Genomic DNA, 18,035 nt, shown 5'->3' with positions numbered 1-18,035 from the left:
TGGAAAGTGCAAGTATCTGGTATTTCTGCGGACAAGAAAGTCTTCCAATTTCTGAAACAGTCGGTAGTTTGGGGATCTGGTACCACTGAGTAGCGAAAAGCAGAAGCGTGGTCCTGGTTGGTGACGTTTCCTTGCTGCGTGCGGGCTGTCCCTGCTTCGCAGCCGAGGGTGTTTGCTGGGCTCCGCAGCAGCGTGTGCCCGCGGTGCTCGGCTCTCCTGTGAAGCCTGTCTCTGCCGGTGTGGTTAGTCCCTGCGCGCTGCTCTCCTCCTCCCTGCTTCCAGCGCCAAGCTGGGCAGTTAGCTCTGCTCAGTAAGGAGGCTCCTTCTCTGCTGGGTCTTGCTTGGAAAAAAGACGGGAAACCAAATCCCATTTCCTCATCGAGATGACCCTGCCTGTTTTGGGAGTGTCCTGCCAACTGTTGTGGCACAGAAGGAGCTTCGGTGCTCACCTCGCTACCGCCGATGAGTCGGTCGGTTGGAAAGCATCCTCGGTCAAGCCTTCCGCATGACGACCAGGCACTGGGCAGCCTGCGTGAGCATCAGGACAGGCGACACGGGGAGGGAGAGCAGAGGGCAGGAGCTGGCCTGGCCACGGGCTGCTCCTTCCACGCCTCAGCTGCCGGCAGCAGTCAGCGGTTTGGGAGCAGCACCTTGGACCCAGCACCTGGGACGCTGTCAGGAGAGGTCCCTGCTCACGGGCAGGTGGAGGCTGGGGGTCTCGGGGCAGGGGGCAGCACCGCTGTGGCCGTACCTGGATTTTGCCGCTGCCGCAGCGGTCGCAGGGGGGCTGTTGGGTCTTCGGTCAGTGCTGCAGAGCCCCGTCTTGCCTCCCCTTGCCGGCCGCTACAGCCGGAGCGAAAGGTGGGGGGTGCTGCCCTGCCTGGGTGGGCAGACCGGGGAGCCTGGCAGGCCGTCCTGCCCACGGGGCTGGTGGCCCCGGGCCGTCCTGCCCACGGGGCTGGTGGCCCCGGGCCGTCCTGCCCACGGGGCTGGTGGCCCCAGGTGCAGCATTTCTGCGGTAGCTTTCCTGCTGTCCCTCCTGTCCCCGCGTGTTCGGGCAGCCCAGGAGCGTGGCTGTGCTGGCTGCAGGGGTGACGAGGGGCTCTCCCCAGCCCTCTGGGCGCGGCACGGTTGGTCCAAAGCGGTGCCTCCTGGGGAACTCTTGTGTGAAGCTTCTCTTCCTCCTTTCCAGCAGGGCTGCAGCTTGCTAGAGCCAGAGCCAGGCCTCTCCTCTGGCTTGCCCATGGTTTCATCTGTCAAAGAAATGAACAGCTCGTGTTGGGGACACGCACGAAGTGACAGGGAACATGAGCAGCAGCTGCCGAGATGCTGCGGGCGGCAGAGGCTGCTAAGGTGGCTCTGTCACCTGCTGCCTTTTGGAACCGGCCCGCTTGTGCTTCGTGCTCTCCTGCGCCACGTCCTGATTCGGCCCCGACAGCCATCCCTGAGGCAGGTTTGCCGCTGGCCGTCGCAGTCTGGCGCAGGAGGGTGACCAGCGCTGGGGACACTGGAGCCAGGCTGGGCGCTGCAGCCTGGCCTTGGCGTTCGCGGGCGTAGGGCGTTCCTGCGCGTGGAGAAGGCTGGGGCTGCTCTGGGCTGCCGGAGCCGCTGGGGCTGGTAGGCGAGCAGCAGCCGGGACAGCTTCAGGTCTCCAAGCCACAGCTGCAGGTCAGGAGTGACGGAGGCTGAGCTGCCATCCGCCCTGGAGCCCGGCGTGGCTGGGACTGAGGGATGCCTCGCTGCGCGGTGAGGAGGAGGAGGGAGACCAGCCAGGTGGAGCTGGCTGGAGGACGGCAGCTTGGCGCTCAGCAGCCTTGGGCCTTGGCTGTGAGCTGACCCCGTGCAGCCTTTCGGAAAGGCTGTTCCCAGAGCCCGAGAAAGCCCCCAGTCTGTGCCGCCTGGGAGCACCGAGCTGGAGCCGCGGGGGGGTCCGGCGGCCGGGTGTGCGGCTGTGCAGGGCCCGGCCTGCGAACACGCGCTGCAGGACCCCGCAACCGCTCCCTGCCAGCGTTCCCGGCTGGGCGGGTGGGTCAGAGCGGTGCCCCGCTCCCAGGCCGGGGACAGGGGGGTCTCAGCAGCTGTTGTCTGCGGCTCTTCCCATGCCTCCAGCTTACCCTGGCAGCACCCCAGTCCGCACCGCAGTGTATCCTCTTCAGCGTGGTCCCCAGCCCGGTTTGGTGGGTGTAGACTGCTCGAGGAGACCTGCAGCTTCCTAGATCTTATCAGCTCTCTGACACTATCTGCCTTACTGGAAAAGAAAACACACCGTTGGGGGAGCGGTGAAGTAGGCGCAGAGAGCTCCCCGTCCCTGTGATGCATCTGTCTAAATGAGCACTTCAAATGTCGTCATCTTCTTCTTGAATAAAACTGCTGAGGCGAAGCCTCGCCCTGGCACCGTGGCTCTCTGCGAAGCGTTCTGGAGATGCAGAGGGTGCCCAGATGAGGCAGGGGCGTGGGAGCTGTTTGTGTGACTGTGGAGTAACCTGGGTGCCGTGACGCGCGGCTCGGCAATGCCGCCGCCGCCTCCTCCCTCGCTTCGCTCCTGGCTGCAGCGGCGGGCCAGGAGGCACGGCAGGAGCTGCGTAACGTGTTGGTGCAGAGGTTACAGCTGCCTCCAGGCCGCAAAGCACCACACACCCATTTCTTTTAATTAAGAGGCTTCTTAAGACTAAGCTGAATGCGTTGTACACTGACCCATCCTTCCTGCTTTCCTTCCCTCCCCTCTGCGCACATGGCTGGGGGAAGATGCGAGTGAGAGCGTGTTAATTACGCTGGGAGGCGAAGGGAGGGGAGGGCTCGGCGCACCTGGGTCTAGTAAACACCAAGTGCAGAACAAAACGCTTGCTGCCTTTTAACCCCTGGCTTGCTTGGCTTGGCCGGAGGACGGTGGTGTCCGAACCAGTCGCTCCAGCCGCGCGGAGAGGATTGTCCGTTTGCTCATACTTTGTCTAAATCCCTCTCTTCTTGCCCAGAGCACCCGTCTGGCGTGGGACTGATGAATGGCAGCGGCCCACACGAGAGCCTGAAGGGCGAGAAGGATGCCAGGCAGAACGGCCACGAGGAGGCTGACCCGGGAGAAGATGGGAATGACCAGGAGGTCATCGTCATACAGGACACGGGATTTACCGTCAAGATCTGTGCGCCAGGGATAGAGCCCTTTTCCCTGCAGGTAGCTCCCGTGGCTGGCTGGGGAGGGCAGCGGAGGAGGAGGAAGAGGAGGAGGAGGAGGAAGGAAGCGTTTGAGCCAGGGTGCACACAGTGCTGTCCCTTCAGCCAGCCAGGCAGGGACGGTGACAGGGGACTGTGCCCAGGAAGGCCCCTGTTAGCCCCCACGGCCTGGACAGTCCCTTCGGGCCGCTCCCAGCTCCCCGACTCATCCGTCCTCGGACGGGGTTAAGCAGGGAAGGAGACAGCAGAGCATGGAGGGTGCAGGAGAGAAGCTGCCTGAGAGTGGCTTCTAGCAAGAGAGGAAGAACGAGGAGACGTGAGCCACAGGCTGTCTGGCACAGGCCTGCCTGGGCTTTGCGAGGAAGGGGAGGGTGTTTTACTCCCATCCCAGCTGTGGAGCAAGGAGGGGTGGGGGTTGGCTGAGGTGTAGCTGCTCCTTATCCATCCCAGAGGGGCTCGGGCGTGGAGCTGAGCGTGGCGGAAAAGGCCTGCCCGCTTCTGGGCTGGTCTGAAGGAGGGATGTGAAAACATGATTTCTGGGCGTAACTCTCAGGAAGGGAAAATCCCTTGCTTGCCCAGCGATTTTGGCGTGACGATCCTTTGGGCTAACCTGGGTTTGGCACAGCAACAGGCGCTAGCACAGCTCAGGGAACTCGAGCACCAGCCTGGAGATCGAGGGAATGATGCAGTCTCCACTCCCCCCCTGCACGGAGAGCTCTGCGTGTCATGTGGACGGTGACATGTGCTGCCAGGTCAGGACAGGCTTTGACATGCCTAGCCGATACTCAGCTTGAGACTTCACTGAAAACCATTTGGATGAAGTGTCTCTCATTTCAGGGGGAGGCACCTGGAGTCTGAACCCAGGGGGAAGCCTTGTCTCCCAAAGACCAGCAGAGAGTGCAGTGAAATTACGTCCCCCGTGGAACGAGCTGTATCGCAGCCTGGCTTTTTCCTCCTTTAAATCCCTTTGGCTGTTCGTTTTAATAGGCTAATAATAGCAGGCCCCGTTGTTTACAGCAGCTTACGTAAACTGCCCTGCGTCCTGCTAGCTCGAGAGCCGCGCCGGTGGTGCTGGAGCGGAGCAGGGGTAGGAGAGCGGCCCTGGTGCACAGGCCGGGGCGGTTTCCTGCGTCACGGGCGCTGCGTGCTTGCAGGCGGCGTGCCCCGGAGCTGCGGCACTGGCACGGACACGCCGCACCGCGCTGCGGGCACCGCGGCACATCGGGTGGAGGAAATGGTCTGTTTTCCATGTGCCTCGCCACAAACGTACAGTGTGAATGGATAAGGGAAGAGGCCCCGGTATCCCCCAGCACCTTCTGTTCCTTCACTCTCTGCCACCTCTGTCCCGTGCTGAGTGCTCGGCACGGCGCCAGGCTGTGACACCTCGGGCTGCCAAGCCCTGTGGGACGGAGCCGGGGTGGTCCCAGCAGTGACAGAAGTGGTCTTCCTGGGAGGCAGAGCTGGAGTCTGCCTTCTGCAGCCTGGAGAGGTGCAAGAGGTGCTCGGTTCTGCAGCAGAGGGACAAAGTATGGCAAGATGACATGTGAGATTGAGAATAACTGTCTGGGTTCTTCTCTTCTTAAGGTCTCTCCTCAAGAGATGGTGCAAGAGATCCACCAAGTTTTGATGGACCGTGAGGATACCTGCCATCGGACTTGCTTCTCTCTGCAGCTGGATGGCAATGTCCTCGATAACTTTGCTGAGCTGAAAACTATCGAGGGACTGCAGGAGGGCTCGCTGCTGAAAGTGGTGGAAGGCAAGTTCCTTCAGGCTCCGGGAGGGAATGAGTGAGGGTTTTCACAGGGAGTGGTTCTGGCCACCTTTTTGGAAGGAGTAAGCAACTGTGTAATTCCAGTTTCTTTCCTCCCTCTTTGCTCATCAGAGCCATACACAGTGCGAGAAGCCAGGATACACGTGCGTCACATCCGGGACCTTCTGAAGAGTCTGGACCCGTCAGATGCTTTCAATGGTGTGGACTGTAATTCACTGTCCTTCCTGAGCGTCTTCACGGAAGGAGACCTGGGAGGTACGGGGCAAAAGGGCTTCTCTGGTGCGGTCAGTGTTTTCGTTCCCCTGACTCCTTGCTTCGTTAAAACCCAGCATAATGATCAGCAGTCCCACGTCATTCAGGAGTGCAGAGGAACACTCGGAGCACTTTCTCCGTTCCTCCTTGAAGAATTATCGGAGGAGGGAATGCTGTGTTTTTCAGCACTGACTTTCTGTTTCTGTCCGTTCTAGACAGTGGAAAACGGAAGAAGAAAGGTACTGAAATGGAACAAATTGACTGCACCCCTCCTGAACATATCCTGCCAGGTAGCAAAGAGAGACCCTTGTGTGCCCTTCAGCCCCAGAACAGAGACTGGAAGGTAGAGTTCTCCTGCATCGCTGAAACAGCTATCGGCTCATTCCTTGCAGCAAACCGGTGTTCAGGGACTGAAAGCTGCGCTGAAGTGGACTTTGGGATTTGCTCTGCTTGATGCTTAATGAGTGCTGGAATAGCACTGCTCAGCCAAAAGAATAAAGTCCAGGAGCTGGCGTGCAAAACGCTGGACACTGTCCTGGACACCTGCAGAGTGTAAAACGGCCAGTCTGGGTGGGAGGGGTGGCAGGGAAGGGAGGACTGCATTTCTCTGCAGAGTCCTGGGGACGGCATCACTACCAATTGCCCTTAGCTTTCCCACACCCTCCCACTTGTATTCCGGTTTAGAAGCTGCCATTTGAAAACCAGTACAGCAAGAAATCCATGCCTTGTGCAGCCCAAAGGCCCAGGGTGTCTGTTTTTTCCTGTGTCTTGCGGTGTGAAAGGCAGCAAACTGAGGCAAATTAGTGGACTGCAAGCAGCTCGAGGAGGGCTGTGCTCTCGAGACCAGTTTGTCTGTAAGCTCTGTTGCTGGAACCAAGTGCGGGCGGCAGGTAAAAGGAACCTGGCATGTACATTGGATAGCTTAGTAACTCAAGGGAATTAATTTCTGCTGACAGGAGTTGCTTCTGTTGTATTCTTCTGTAGCCTTTGCAGTGCCTAAAGGTATTGACAATGAGTGGCTGGAACCCTCCACCTGGCAACCGGAAAATGCACGGAGACCTCATGTATTTATATGTCATCACGGTGGAGGATCGGCATGTCAGCATCACGGCGTCCACGCGAGGATTTTACTTGAACCAGTGAGTAACAAAGATTCCCTGTGTCCTGCCCTGCAGCTGGAGAAGAACCCACAAACAAACAATTGCTGGGGGGTTTTTGGGAGGGTTTTGGGTTTTCTGTTTTGTTTTGTTTTTTTTAAGTAGCCTGTTAATTTGCTGCTCACATGGATTTGTAGGAGTTGCTGTACTGGATTGGGCTGTTCAGTTATGCCTGGTACCATTTCTCCACAGTGGATAAATGCCTGATGCTTTAGGGAGAGTTTAAACGTCCCATAACGTCATCAGCTAATTAGAGCATTTTGAGTTGGGAGGGAATTCCTTCCTGACCGTTGCATCTTATTTTGCCTTAAAGCAAAAGCACAGCCTGTCAGGACTTCCAAAGCTGGGCACAGATTTGACTAGATTTTAAGATTTTTTTTTTTTTAATTTTTTCAGTAGTGACTATGAGAGGCTGTTAGAGTGGCTGTGTAGAGGGAGGTGCAGGGTCCCTCCAGCCCAGCAGTGCAACAGAGACCTGTTGAGTTGAAGGTGGACAGGAGAGAACTTCAGAGCACCAAGCCCTGCTGTACGGTGCCTGGGCAACCATAACCTTGTATTTCAACCATGCAGTTATAATTCACAGAAGGAGAATGAAGCTGCCTCAAGAGAAGGTGTGCTTAAAATATAGAAGGTAAAATTCAAGAAGGTCTAAGTTAAACGTGCTGTGCAGTCCCTCAGGGCCCAGGTCCAGGGTTAGTGGCTGTATCTCATGTGAAGAGACTGGAGAGGCTCCTTGCAGCCCATCTGCCACGTGCTCTCTGTTTTGCAGGCAAGGGCACGTTGTGCAGGCCTTTCACACAGGGCACATGTGGAAAGCTCTCACTCCTGTGTCTCTCTTTCTTTTCTCTTGCAGGTCTACTGCATACAACTTCAATCCCAAACCTGCAAACCCCAGTTTTCTCAGTCATTCCTTGGTGGAACTACTTAACCAGATCAGCCCTACCTTCAAAAAAAACTTTTCGGCTCTGCAAAAGAAACGGTAGCAGCACTTTCTCCTCTCTCGTTGCCTTGGGCGGTCTGTTGCTAAGTTGCTTGGTGAGGCTCGGTTGTGTGTCTGTTCTGTGGGAGCTGGGTGCTGCTGCTGTGGCAAGGATTGCAATGCCCGCTTTCCGTGAGCTCACGTAGTGGTGGGGTGGTTGGGGCACGTGGGTCTGCGCAGCAGGGACCACCAAACACCTGGCTAAGTGTGGGGGCAGCACCCTGACGTGTCTGGCTTTCCCTCGCTCGAAACATGGAGCTGTCAGAGCTGATGTGCCTTGTCTGCTGCTGTTCAGCACGACAGTGAGAGAGGCGGGTGGAAGCCCAGAGTCCCGATCCTTATCCGCTGGAGGGTTTCTCTTGGCTGTAGCTCCCAGATGACTCTTGCTTCCAGCATGTAGATTTACGGATTTCGGTTCTGCCTAAATCAAAGTGTGAGGCAACAGCAGCCTTCCGTGGCCATGGGAGCACCAGGTATGGGCCTTACCTGGAATTCAGCGTGCCCTGTCCCTGCAGAGAAACTGAACGCGTAGGGCAGTGGGAGAGAAAGCCCCGAGACGGACTGCAGTGTTCGTACAAGGGCAGCTGCTGGGGTGTGACCAGCCCCTGGGATGTGGGTCTCCTCACTGTGGTTGCGTGTTGGCTGCGTGCCTCGTGGGAGGCGTGATGGCTTCCTGGCTGCCCAGGCAGCAGAGTTAATGTGAAGCACGGCCACGTGCTGCAGCAGCACTGGGCTGGTAACCTGACTGGTAGGTGCTTCTCCCCTGCATCCAAAAAAGAGACCAAAGCATAAAATATCAGGGAAAGTAACACATGGGGGCTTTGAGTAGGCTTACAGTGGAGAGAGAATGATTAATTTAATGTGTCCATGCATGTTCATTTTTCTCTAATTTCCTCTAGCTCCTATAATAATAATAAAAACCCCAATGATGTATTGTTTTATTCTCCTCTCCTTGCTGCAGGGACCATTTATTCTGCTCCAGGACAGTGGGTCCTGTGCAAAAGCCTGTCATTCTTTAGAGTCCACTTAATGAACTGCCTTGGCTCAGCAGGGTGCAGATGGGCAGGCACGTTGTGTGGCTTTCAGGAGCTCTGCTTTGCTCTCATTAAGAAGATGAAAGTGATGCCAGACAGGGGCTGGACATTAGCAGTGGCCTCCAGCCACCACCGTGACTATCTGGCCATTTAACAATGATTATACTGTATTGCTTCTTGGGCCAGAAGTAAATACAGATGCGACTGCAGCACCTGCTGAGAGCAGACGGGTTACACGAGGCGCTGGGTGAAGCTGGCTCCTTCACTCCGTTAGTGGGTGCCTGCCGTCGGCCGGTGGTGTCGCGCAGCCCGGGTGGACGCGTGTGAGAGCCGAGGGCCGGGAGCGGGCGTCCTCTGCCTCCGAGTGCAGAGGGTGGTGGGGATCTCTGGTGACACAACTGAGGATAAAACTGGGGAGAGCCCAGGTACTGCTGCAGAGTGCTCTTGAGAGGTGCTGGCCGTGCCAGGCAGTCATCAGGGTTTGTAGTACTTGTTAAATGAAAGTCCACAGTCTGCTCGTGAGGCCTGGTCTTGTTGTGTTCTTCGTCAGAAACTGGTGTCTCAGCAGAGGGAGAATTCTCTTAGAATAGAAAGAAATCTTCCTTTGGAAAATGATTGTTTTCACTCCCAAACCAGGGTTCAGAGACACCCCTTTGAAAGGATAGCCACTCCTTTCCAAGTGTACAGCTGGACGGCGCCGCAGGCGGAACACGCCATGGACTGTGTCCGGGCAGAAGACGCTTACACTTCTAGACTGGGCTACGAAGAGCACATACCTGGGCAGGTATTGGTCTTGCTTTGCCTGAGAACGCTGGCAAGAGTTTTGCTGCCAGCTGCGCTGGGAACTGGTTAACTTTTAAATAGTATTAACCAGTAGACCTCTGGTATTTGTGGAAGGGTTGTGCTGGTCAAGGCAGAACTTGCAGGAGTCCTTGTTCTTGACAGCGCCCTTGACTGTGGGGGCTGTGCTGCTCAGGCTGCAGCTCCCTGAGCATGTAAAGGTCTGAGAGGAGCAGCTTCTGCTGGGGTGTCCATAAGTCTCATGTTCCTGCTCTGATGAGCACCACTGCACAGGACGCAGAGCGCTGCTCCGTGCCCGTCAGGCCTGGAGCGGCTCTTGCGTCTCTGGGCACTGTTGCACGTGCTGCGGTCGCCGCTCCGCAGCGTCGAATCGTGCAGGGCTGTGGCGGCTGCCCGTGGGCGGCTGCCTGCCTGCCGTGTGACCGCATCGCAGCGTGCTGGCCAGCGAAACCGGCACCGTGCTCCAGAGCTAGCAAGCTGCTCTGCCAGTTAAACTGCACTGCATAAACTGGGGCAATGCAAGATCTGTCCCAAACTGCTGTTGAATCAAGCTCACTCGGGAGGAGTGTTCATTGCTGCTGCGAACTCGCTTCCTCTGAACTCCACAGCAGCCCGAATCCTGGCCCCTTCCCCTCCCTCTCTCACAAAATGCCTCATGAAGAAATGCTGGCTTGCCAGCCCCTTCCTACACAATGCATTGCTTCCCACAAGGTTTTGACTCTTTCAGACCAGAGACTGGAACGAGGAGCTGCAGACCACGCGAGAGCTGCCACGCAAGAACCTGCCCGAGAGGCTGCTGAGAGAACGAGCCATTTTCAAGGTAGGTTTGGGATGTGCAGGCAGCTCCTCACGCAGCCCCTTCTCTGCTGCCTGTATCGCATCGGGCGCTTCACCTGGGCTACCCTGAGAAACTGCGAGAGGAGGGTCCCCGTTTGCAAGCTGAGGGGTCTTGTTCTCTCTCACGTGTCTGCCTTCTGCTCCCCGCCCCACGGCTCCTTGACGCCGTGCCTCCCTGCTGACCCCGAGGCAGCCTCCTCTTGGTGCCCTGCTGTTCTGTCTGACCCGGCCCTCCTTCGAGTGGGTGGCAGGAACAGGGGGAGAGGGGACACGCTGACACCTAAGCCCTCTTCTGCGAAGAGCTGATGAGTCTGAGCCGTGCTGATCCCTAATGCTCTGGCTCCTGGAGCTTGTAGCCAGGTCACTAGCCAGGCTCACAAAAGTAAAAGCCAGCTGACCTGCCTGCGTGCCGGAAGGCCATCAGGAGGAGAGGAGTGAAGGAGAGATCTGCAGGGAGCTTTGAGAGCGAGGTGCTGGGAGGGTGGGAGCCCTTCCTTACCCAGCTTTCTCTCCCCCTCCCTCCAGGTTCACAGCGACTTCACTGCAGCAGCAACGAGAGGTGCTATGGCTGTCATTGATGGCAACGTCATGGCCATCAACCCCAGTGAAGAGACCAAGATGCAGATGTTCATCTGGAACAACATTTTCTTCAGCCTGGGCTTCGACGTCCGTGACCACTACAAAGACTTTGGTGGAGATGTTGCTGCTTATGTAGCTCCTACCAATGATCTCAACGGTGTGCGGACCTATAATGCTGTGGATGTAGAAGGGCTGTACACGCTGGGGACAGTAGTGGTGGATTACAGAGGTTACAGGGTGACAGCTCAGTCTATTATCCCTGGCATCTTGGAACGGGAGCAGGAACAGAGCGTCATCTATGGGTCAATAGACTTTGGCAAGACAGTTGTCTCGCACCCCAAGTACCTGGAGCTGCTGGAGAAGACCAGCAGGCCGCTTAAGATCCAGAAGCACAAAGTCCTCAATGACAAGAACGAGGAGGTGGAGCTGTGCTCCTCGGTGGAGTGCAAAGGCATTATTGGCAACGACGGGCGCCACTACATCCTGGACCTGCTCCGCACTTTCCCTCCAGATCTAAACTTCCTGCCTGTTGAAGGGGAGGAGATGCCAGAGGAGTGTAAGAAAATGGGGTTCCCCAAGCAGCACAGACACAAGCTCTGCTGTCTGCGGCAAGAGCTTGTCGATGCCTTTGTAGAGCACAGGTGAGCTGAGCTGCCCCTTCCTCCCCCTGCAACCAGTAACAGTCCAGGTCAGGACCACGCTGCGTTGTCCCAGGGGCATCACAGCAGAGCTCCCACAAGCAGGCAGCTGCTTTCCCCATTGCTTGGCTGTGCAGGTGCAATTATAGAAACTTGATTAACAAGAGGTGAAGGCAGTAGGGATTCTGACAGGGTTACAGGGAGCCAGGGAAGGAGGTGGTTTGCGCTTTAGTCTCCAGGTCTGTTTTGGTTGGTTCCTGTCTGAACATTTAGAAGTTCTGCTTTCCATGCAGATATCCTGTGCACCTGGTGGCTAGGGAATGGGAAGGATTTATCCTTCTTTTTAAGGCTCTCTGGGTGTCTTGAATGCTACTTTTTTTTCTTCCTAAAGGCTGAAAAAAAATTACGGATGGGAACTGCTGTAGGCACTTCTGTGGTGGACTGCGCTGGTGTTCGGGTTCGCTCAGTGCAGGCGGGGAAGTGGGGGCTCTGGGAGCAGCACAAGTCGAAGCCGTGCGGTGTGGCTGCGTGGTGCTGGTGATGCTCCCGCTGCCGATGCGGAGGGCTGCAGGGGCTCTGCTGTTGCAGACGGTCAGAGCCTGCGCTTCACTTCCCGGGAAGACGAGCCCTCCAGTTGCTGGCGGAGGAGCCCTGCCCGCTGAGCAACCAGTTCTGCAGCCCGCACCCGTCCCAGTTCTGCCGCGTGCCTGCAGGCAGGCTTTGCTGCTCCCTGGGAGAGCTTCCAGACCAGCAGCCTGCAGGACCGTGGCCGTAGGGTGCTGCTGCTCCGCCGTGGCTAGCAGAGGCTGGGCCTGGCTCTGCTGATGTCTCTTGGCCAAACGGCTGCTGGCGCGGGTTTGACTAGTCCTGTGCCTGGCAGTGAGAGCCTTCCCGAGCTGCCTGCTGCCTGTGGAAAGCAATTTGTAACCGCTGCACGGAGATTAGTTTCCCATTGTGATAGGAAATGAAAACCCACTTTTTTTTTGCTTCTTCCAATAAACTAATGTGCACTGCTTTGACTTTGGAAAGCTCATGCGAAGAGAGTATACATCCTGCCTTTCCCCAGGGAAACTGTGTGGTCTATAGTGCCAACTGTGAGGTTTTTCCTCGCAGAGCAGTGGTGATCCTCTTGGATTCTCCTGCTGTGCTGAATTCCTCTTTTTTCCTTTACTGTAGGTATCTCTTGTTCATGAAGCTGGCAGCTCTGCAGCTGATGCAGCAGAAAGCCAACAAGCCAGAGAGCTCAGGTGCGCTGGAAAATGGTGCCTCTGCGGAGAACGGCACTGCAGACAGCGAGAAGTCTGAGTCAGAGGATGGTAAAATAGACGATAACGTGACTGGACTTGATCAGGTGAAAGAGCTTGCTGAGACCATCGCATCTGACGATGGAACAGGTATTTCGTCCTCGGCGCCGGGAGCAGCCCGGGCCTCCTGCCCTGCCTGGGGGGCTGTGTCGCTGCAGGAGCTGTGCCAGGCTGGGGGGTCGGGGCGATTATTTGTTGTTAAACAGGAGAAGCACCAGCTGCTTCTGTCGGCGTTGTGGTAGCTCTGTGCACAGAGCTGTTCGCGCAGTAACGAGTTAACCACCCTGGGGGCTGGCTGGGTAGGAGGGCGAGTGTCTCCGGGGGCAGCAAGGCCATCGGCTCTGCGGCAGGAGCCAGAGCCTGGCCGGCAAGCTGGCCGGTGGGGTGCGGGGCCGGGGGCTGAGTGCGGGTGGAGGGGAGCGGGCTGTGGCTGCGGGCGAGTCCGGGGGTTTTCAGGGGCATCTTGTGTGCTCTTGTTCAGACTTCACGTTTTGCAGCCATCCTCCTTTCCAAAGATCGTACAGTTGATTGCTTTTGTAATAATTTCTGCAGAATGTGCCGTCATTGGTGCTTTTAGTAACAAGGCTTCTATCTTAATTTAATAGCTAGGCTTGTCATTTTCTGAAACCCACGTTCATTTGTATTCTGTTTTTCTTCCTGCTCCAGTGGATCCCAAAAGCAGAGAAGTGATTCGAAATGCTTGCAAGGCTGTAGGCTCCATCAGTGACACGTCATTTGACATTCGGTTTAACCCAGATATTTTCTCACCAGGTATGTGTACAAAGAGCTGGTTTTAGTCCTCCTTCAGAGGATCGCTGCGTCCAGCCAGCCACAGACAAAAAATGGTGTTCTGTAGCCAAGAATATTGCTGGCTTTTGGCTGGCTGGGCGTGGTGCAGGGTTCTCTGTGAAGCACAAGGATACAGAAGAGAGAAAGAAGTGTAATTGATTGCAATGCTCGAAGCCCCAAACGCAGGCAGTGAGCTGTCTCCCACCGCTACGCTCGGGGGAGGTCTGCAGACTGCTGCCAAGAATCTTCTTGCGATTCTCCAGCCTCCCAGCTGCTAGACCGCATGAAAAGAAGCAGAGGGAGGGAAGAAATTAAATTTGATCCTAATGTAGTAGTTTACACAAAACACAACAGTTGTAGTTGAACGACTGATGTTGGGCCCTCGGTGGAGGGCAGGGTTTGTTTTAGTAACGTTATGGTAAGCAGGTCACAGTGCGCTTTCCAACACGTGCATCAGCCACAGGCATCATGTGTAGCTTTCCATGGCTGGAATCAGTAATTTTTTTATTTGGAAGTACAGAAGAAGCTCCCAGAGTGGTTTTGGGGGTGAACACCGAGGCTGCACGCATGCAGATTGCAGGGCAGTGGCCATGCAGTTGAATGTAGCTTGGAGTAGACGTGTCGGAAGCAGCATGTGTTTTGAAACACCCAAGCACCTTCTGAGGCTGGTCAGGATTAGTGCTTTGGCACTGACTTTGCAGCTAGAACTTAAAACTTATTTCAATTTTGGTGCGCAAAAGCAGGAGGCTCTGAGTTTCTAGCACTTGCAGTATTTGCTGGTCCATCTGCTGAAACGCTCCCACTCCAGTCGAGCCGGGTGGCTCTTCGGCACTGGCAGTGCACGCTGCGCTTACGGAGCAGGTGAAGAGCAGAATCTGGGCTTTTGAAAACGCCTGAAGAATGAACGAGTGGGCAAGAGCGGCACAGCTACTGACCACGCAGAGCAGCTAGTGCTCTTTCCACTGAAACGTGCTGTGGAGTGGATGAGATTTTGAAGAAGCATCTTTGATCCCAGGGAGACAGAACCACTTCAACGTTTTACCTGCTCTTACTATACGCTTTCTGTATGTGACGTGTTTCCTCTTTGAATTGACGTGGCTTATGTTTTTCTCTTGCTCTCCTAGGTGTTCGTTTTCCTGAGTCTAGCAAAGAGGAGGTGCAGGATCAGAAGCAGTTGCTGAAGGACGCTGCTGCGTTCTTACTGTCATGTCAGATCCCAGGTTTGGTAAGGCACTGCGGACCAGCAGCAGCGTCCTCTCTGAACGCGTGCCTCGAGCCTGGCCGCTCTGAGCGAGCTCTGACCCAGCGGGACGCCGGCTTTGCCTCCCCAGCAAACGCTGCGTTCTCCCACCGGCAGCCGAGTTCTGGCACCGGTGCTGGAGTACGGGGAGCAGTGCGAGTGTCTCGGGTGCAAGCCCAAGAGGGGTTTTCCAGTTCCCGTCTTACATCACGGCACAATTTTCCCACCTCACTCCAGTGAACAATTTTTGGCACTAGTAATTAACAGCTATTGCTAAGAGTTTGGGATAATAAAGACCACGTAAGTCGTCCTCCCTAGCCTTGGGCATCCTGCACAACTTACTGTATTGTCTGACCCTGATTGTGACTCAATTGGTGACTAATAATTTGGAGTGAACTGGGAAATTGTTCTTACTAATATCTATTGTAAAAACTTCCTCTGTAAGTCTTCAGCATTTTGGATGCTTACCCGTGCACCTGGCTAGATAAGAAATACCAGCTTTTCCCTTTTCAAGATGCTCTCTAAATTGGCTGCTAATGCATGTGTTACAGCTGGCACTGTAACTAGGAGGGCAGAAATGATGGTCCCCACTCGAGGCGGTTCAGGAGTTGTTGGTCTTATGTGGGAGGGGATTTTCCTTGCTGGAAAGTTTCTTCTGAACTCTAAACCTACTAGTTCTGGAGTAAGCATAACTTTTAAGACCAGCTGTTCAGCCTTTAAATAAAAAAGGAGGGGGAGTGAATCAGAAAAGGGCTTGGTGACTGTTGTTTTACCAGATAGTTGATACACAAGTATATAAACCCAAACTGCTGCACAAGCCTGTGTGAGGGCAAGCTACAGGCCGGCTGCTGCAAGCAGGCAGCCCTCCATCCCCTGCGTATCAGAGAGGAACTGGTGTTGCTCCACGACGTGAATTAAGTGACTCTTTATCAGCACTGCAACACAACTTAAAATGCAAGTGCGATTTCCCCTTGTCAGCTACGCGTGCGCAGCTCCGTGTGGTCTCTTAATTGGAAATGTTTTCAGTTGGTGACTGTGAGGCCCTTGAAGCAGGGCTAGCCTGCTAGTTGCACGAGCAGTAGTTAAATAAGCCACGCCAAGGGGAAAGCAGTTCCTGTTGCCTGAGCCACGGCGGTCCTCGGAGTCCCTGCTCTGCTGCCGTGTGGCCTCGGGCAAGCTGCTGGAAGCCGTACGTCACGTTACGCTGCGCGCCGCTGCTGCTCTCCTTGGGCCATGTGAGAGGCTGCGCGCTCGGCACTGGGTTACAGTCCTCTGCGCCGCTCCGCGGGGCCTTTCCTCTGCTCGCTTTGCGCGGGGAGGTGGGCGCAGCCTGCGCTCTGTACCCTGGCAGCTGATCTCTCCGCGCTGCGTGCTGGGAGCACATAGTGCTGCTCGTTCTTCAGAGACGTGAAGGGAGAACGGTGCAAGGGGGAGGGAGCTGGCACAGACTGCGCTGGGTTGGCTGCCGCCCGTGTCCCCTGCCCGGGCAGCGTGCTGGTCTCTGGTGTTCCAGCACTCTCCCCACCGAAGGAGCCCTGGGGGGGTCACTCTGCCTCTGGGGCAGCCCCGCGCCCCGGTGACAGAGGTGTGTGTGGCCGGGGAGCAGCGCTCCTGCCCCGTGCCCCCCCAGCGCGGGCTGGGTTGCCGTCCCTTAGCGCAATGCGCTCCTGCCTGGGGGCTCCCGGCTGCGGCCAAGCAGGGCGTCCTCGGTGCCGACCCCAGGCAGAGCGCAGGAGGCACCAGCCGAGCTCCGGAGGAGGCTCTCCAGCCGGGATTTATCCACTTTGCCAGCGGCCGAGCCTACGGCCGGATCAGCGACTGCCCGGCAGCCCTGGCTCCGGCTGATCCGTGCTCCTTGCTGTGCTTGTAACTTGAATGTCATCTCTGGAAATCGCCTTTTCCATCAGGCAACACCTTTTTTCCTCCTCAGTCAGATACATTGGGTTTTTTTCTTTTTTTAAATTGAAATGCTTTCCTGCGTGTTTGCTCTGTGTAACTGAAGCTTGCATGTACTCTGCAGGTCAAAGACTGCCTGGATCACACGGTGCTGCCGATGGATGGGGCGACCTTGGCCGAGGCCATGCACCAGAGGGGCATCAACATGCGTTATCTAGGCAAAGTCATCAACTTCATCGCCAAGACCCCTGGCCGTGCTCAGCTGGATCACATTTTTGTAAGCATCCGGCTTAACTTCAAACTGACAATTAAAACTGCCTCTGGGGTAATTTGCCCTGTATAGGTTCCAACATGGCCAATTGTTTTCTCTGTGTAAAAATAAACAGCTCCATAAATAGAGGAGAAGGGAAAAAGCCCTGTAAGCAGTGGGTGGGGAGTTTTGCTCCCAAATCCTTAACGGTGTCCATGATGTTAGAGGGTTTGAGTGTCCTTCGGGACAGAGAAGCGCTTCAGGGATTCCCAAGCATAGCGGCAGGTAATACACAGTTGGATTTTAAGCCATGCACTTTTTTTAAGCCTCTAAGGTCGGTCAGGGCGTTGGATCGCATTGGAAAGCGTGAGCGCGGCTGCCTGTGAGCGTGCGCAGGGCCGGTGCTGCACCCTGGCAGCTGAGCCGTGCGGCACGGGGTGGCTTGCGGTCACCGGGCACGCGCGTGTCCCCGGGGTGCTGTCGGACGCAGCGCAGCTCTGAGCTGCAGGGTGAGGGCTGGAGAACGCGTCTTCTGCAGGTCTTGTTAAAAGCCCGCTCTAAAGCAGAGCGTATTTGTCATTGTTACTGCTCGCTGACTGCTAATCTCTGTTCTTCATTGCTTCGGGTAGAAAATAGGAATCGGTGAATTGATCACTCGATCGGCTAAACACATCTTCAAGACGTACCTCCAGGTATGACCTGCAGTCTAACCTCTTGCCTTGTGTGTCCTCCCTAATGACTTTTTTCCACAAATAGAGCTGTTTGAGTCTCCCCTCTCGTTAGGCAGTTTATGGGGGTTGCCTAGCAACGGGAAGTACAATCTCATTAGTGCTAAAATAGGTACGGGCCTGCGTGTAAGGGAAAACAAGTCCCCACTTGAAGATAGCTTTCCCAGAGAGTAATCATTCATTCTTCCCCAGATTCTCACTCATTATGTTGAAGGCTTTTGAAAGGGAAATCACAGCTTGTTTTCCTTGTAATACTTTTTCCTCTTAAACAGTGTTGCCTTTGCCTTTCTAAGAAGCTTTTTTAATTGCACAAGCACTAGTGCATCCTTATACCATTCCGTACGTAGCATAGCAATACACCTGGCTTTACTCCAGTGTCAAAATCTTCTTTACACTCTTAGTTTCTCTGCCCCAGGTAGCAGCCCAAATGGAACTGTGTATCTGTGTGTGTGTGTAGGTATACGCTTATCTCTTATATCTACATAATTCTCTCTGTGCTAGTTCCACTTGCAAATATTGCCTTCCTCTCCCTCTCCCAGAAGATTTTCCTGTTTCTGGTAGGACTGGCTTTGTGTGAGGCTGGGGGTCGGAGTAGTGCCGGTGAGATGGCAG

General features: G+C 55.6%; 1 protein-coding gene across 2 annotated transcripts in view; it reads left to right on the top strand.

Annotated features, from left to right (window-relative positions):
- Positions 1-18,035, top strand: part of CLUH (CLUH binding protein of NUMT mRNA) — a 38,944-nt gene that overhangs the window by 10,616 nt on the left and 10,293 nt on the right. For both annotated transcript variants that reach the window (XM_075440525.1, XM_075440524.1), the window contains exons 2-15: positions 2,973-3,169; positions 4,753-4,924; positions 5,051-5,194; positions 5,407-5,534; positions 6,176-6,330; positions 7,202-7,327; positions 8,998-9,145; positions 9,890-9,982; positions 10,525-11,219; positions 12,393-12,610; positions 13,187-13,291; positions 14,434-14,534; positions 16,570-16,722; positions 17,325-17,387. In XM_075440525.1, coding sequence (XP_075296640.1) covers positions 2,973-3,169; positions 4,753-4,924; positions 5,051-5,194; positions 5,407-5,534; positions 6,176-6,330; positions 7,202-7,327; positions 8,998-9,145; positions 9,890-9,982; positions 10,525-11,219; positions 12,393-12,610; positions 13,187-13,291; positions 14,434-14,534; positions 16,570-16,722; positions 17,325-17,387 — 2,498 coding nt within the window. The remainder of the gene's footprint in view (positions 1-2,972; positions 3,170-4,752; positions 4,925-5,050; positions 5,195-5,406; positions 5,535-6,175; positions 6,331-7,201; positions 7,328-8,997; positions 9,146-9,889; positions 9,983-10,524; positions 11,220-12,392; positions 12,611-13,186; positions 13,292-14,433; positions 14,535-16,569; positions 16,723-17,324; positions 17,388-18,035) is intronic.

This window comes from Opisthocomus hoazin, chromosome 20, assembly GCF_030867145.1.
Source record: "Opisthocomus hoazin isolate bOpiHoa1 chromosome 20, bOpiHoa1.hap1, whole genome shotgun sequence".
Classification (NCBI taxonomy): Eukaryota; Metazoa; Chordata; class Aves; order Opisthocomiformes; family Opisthocomidae; genus Opisthocomus; species Opisthocomus hoazin.
This window is presented reverse-complemented; position numbering and strand designations above follow the sequence as displayed.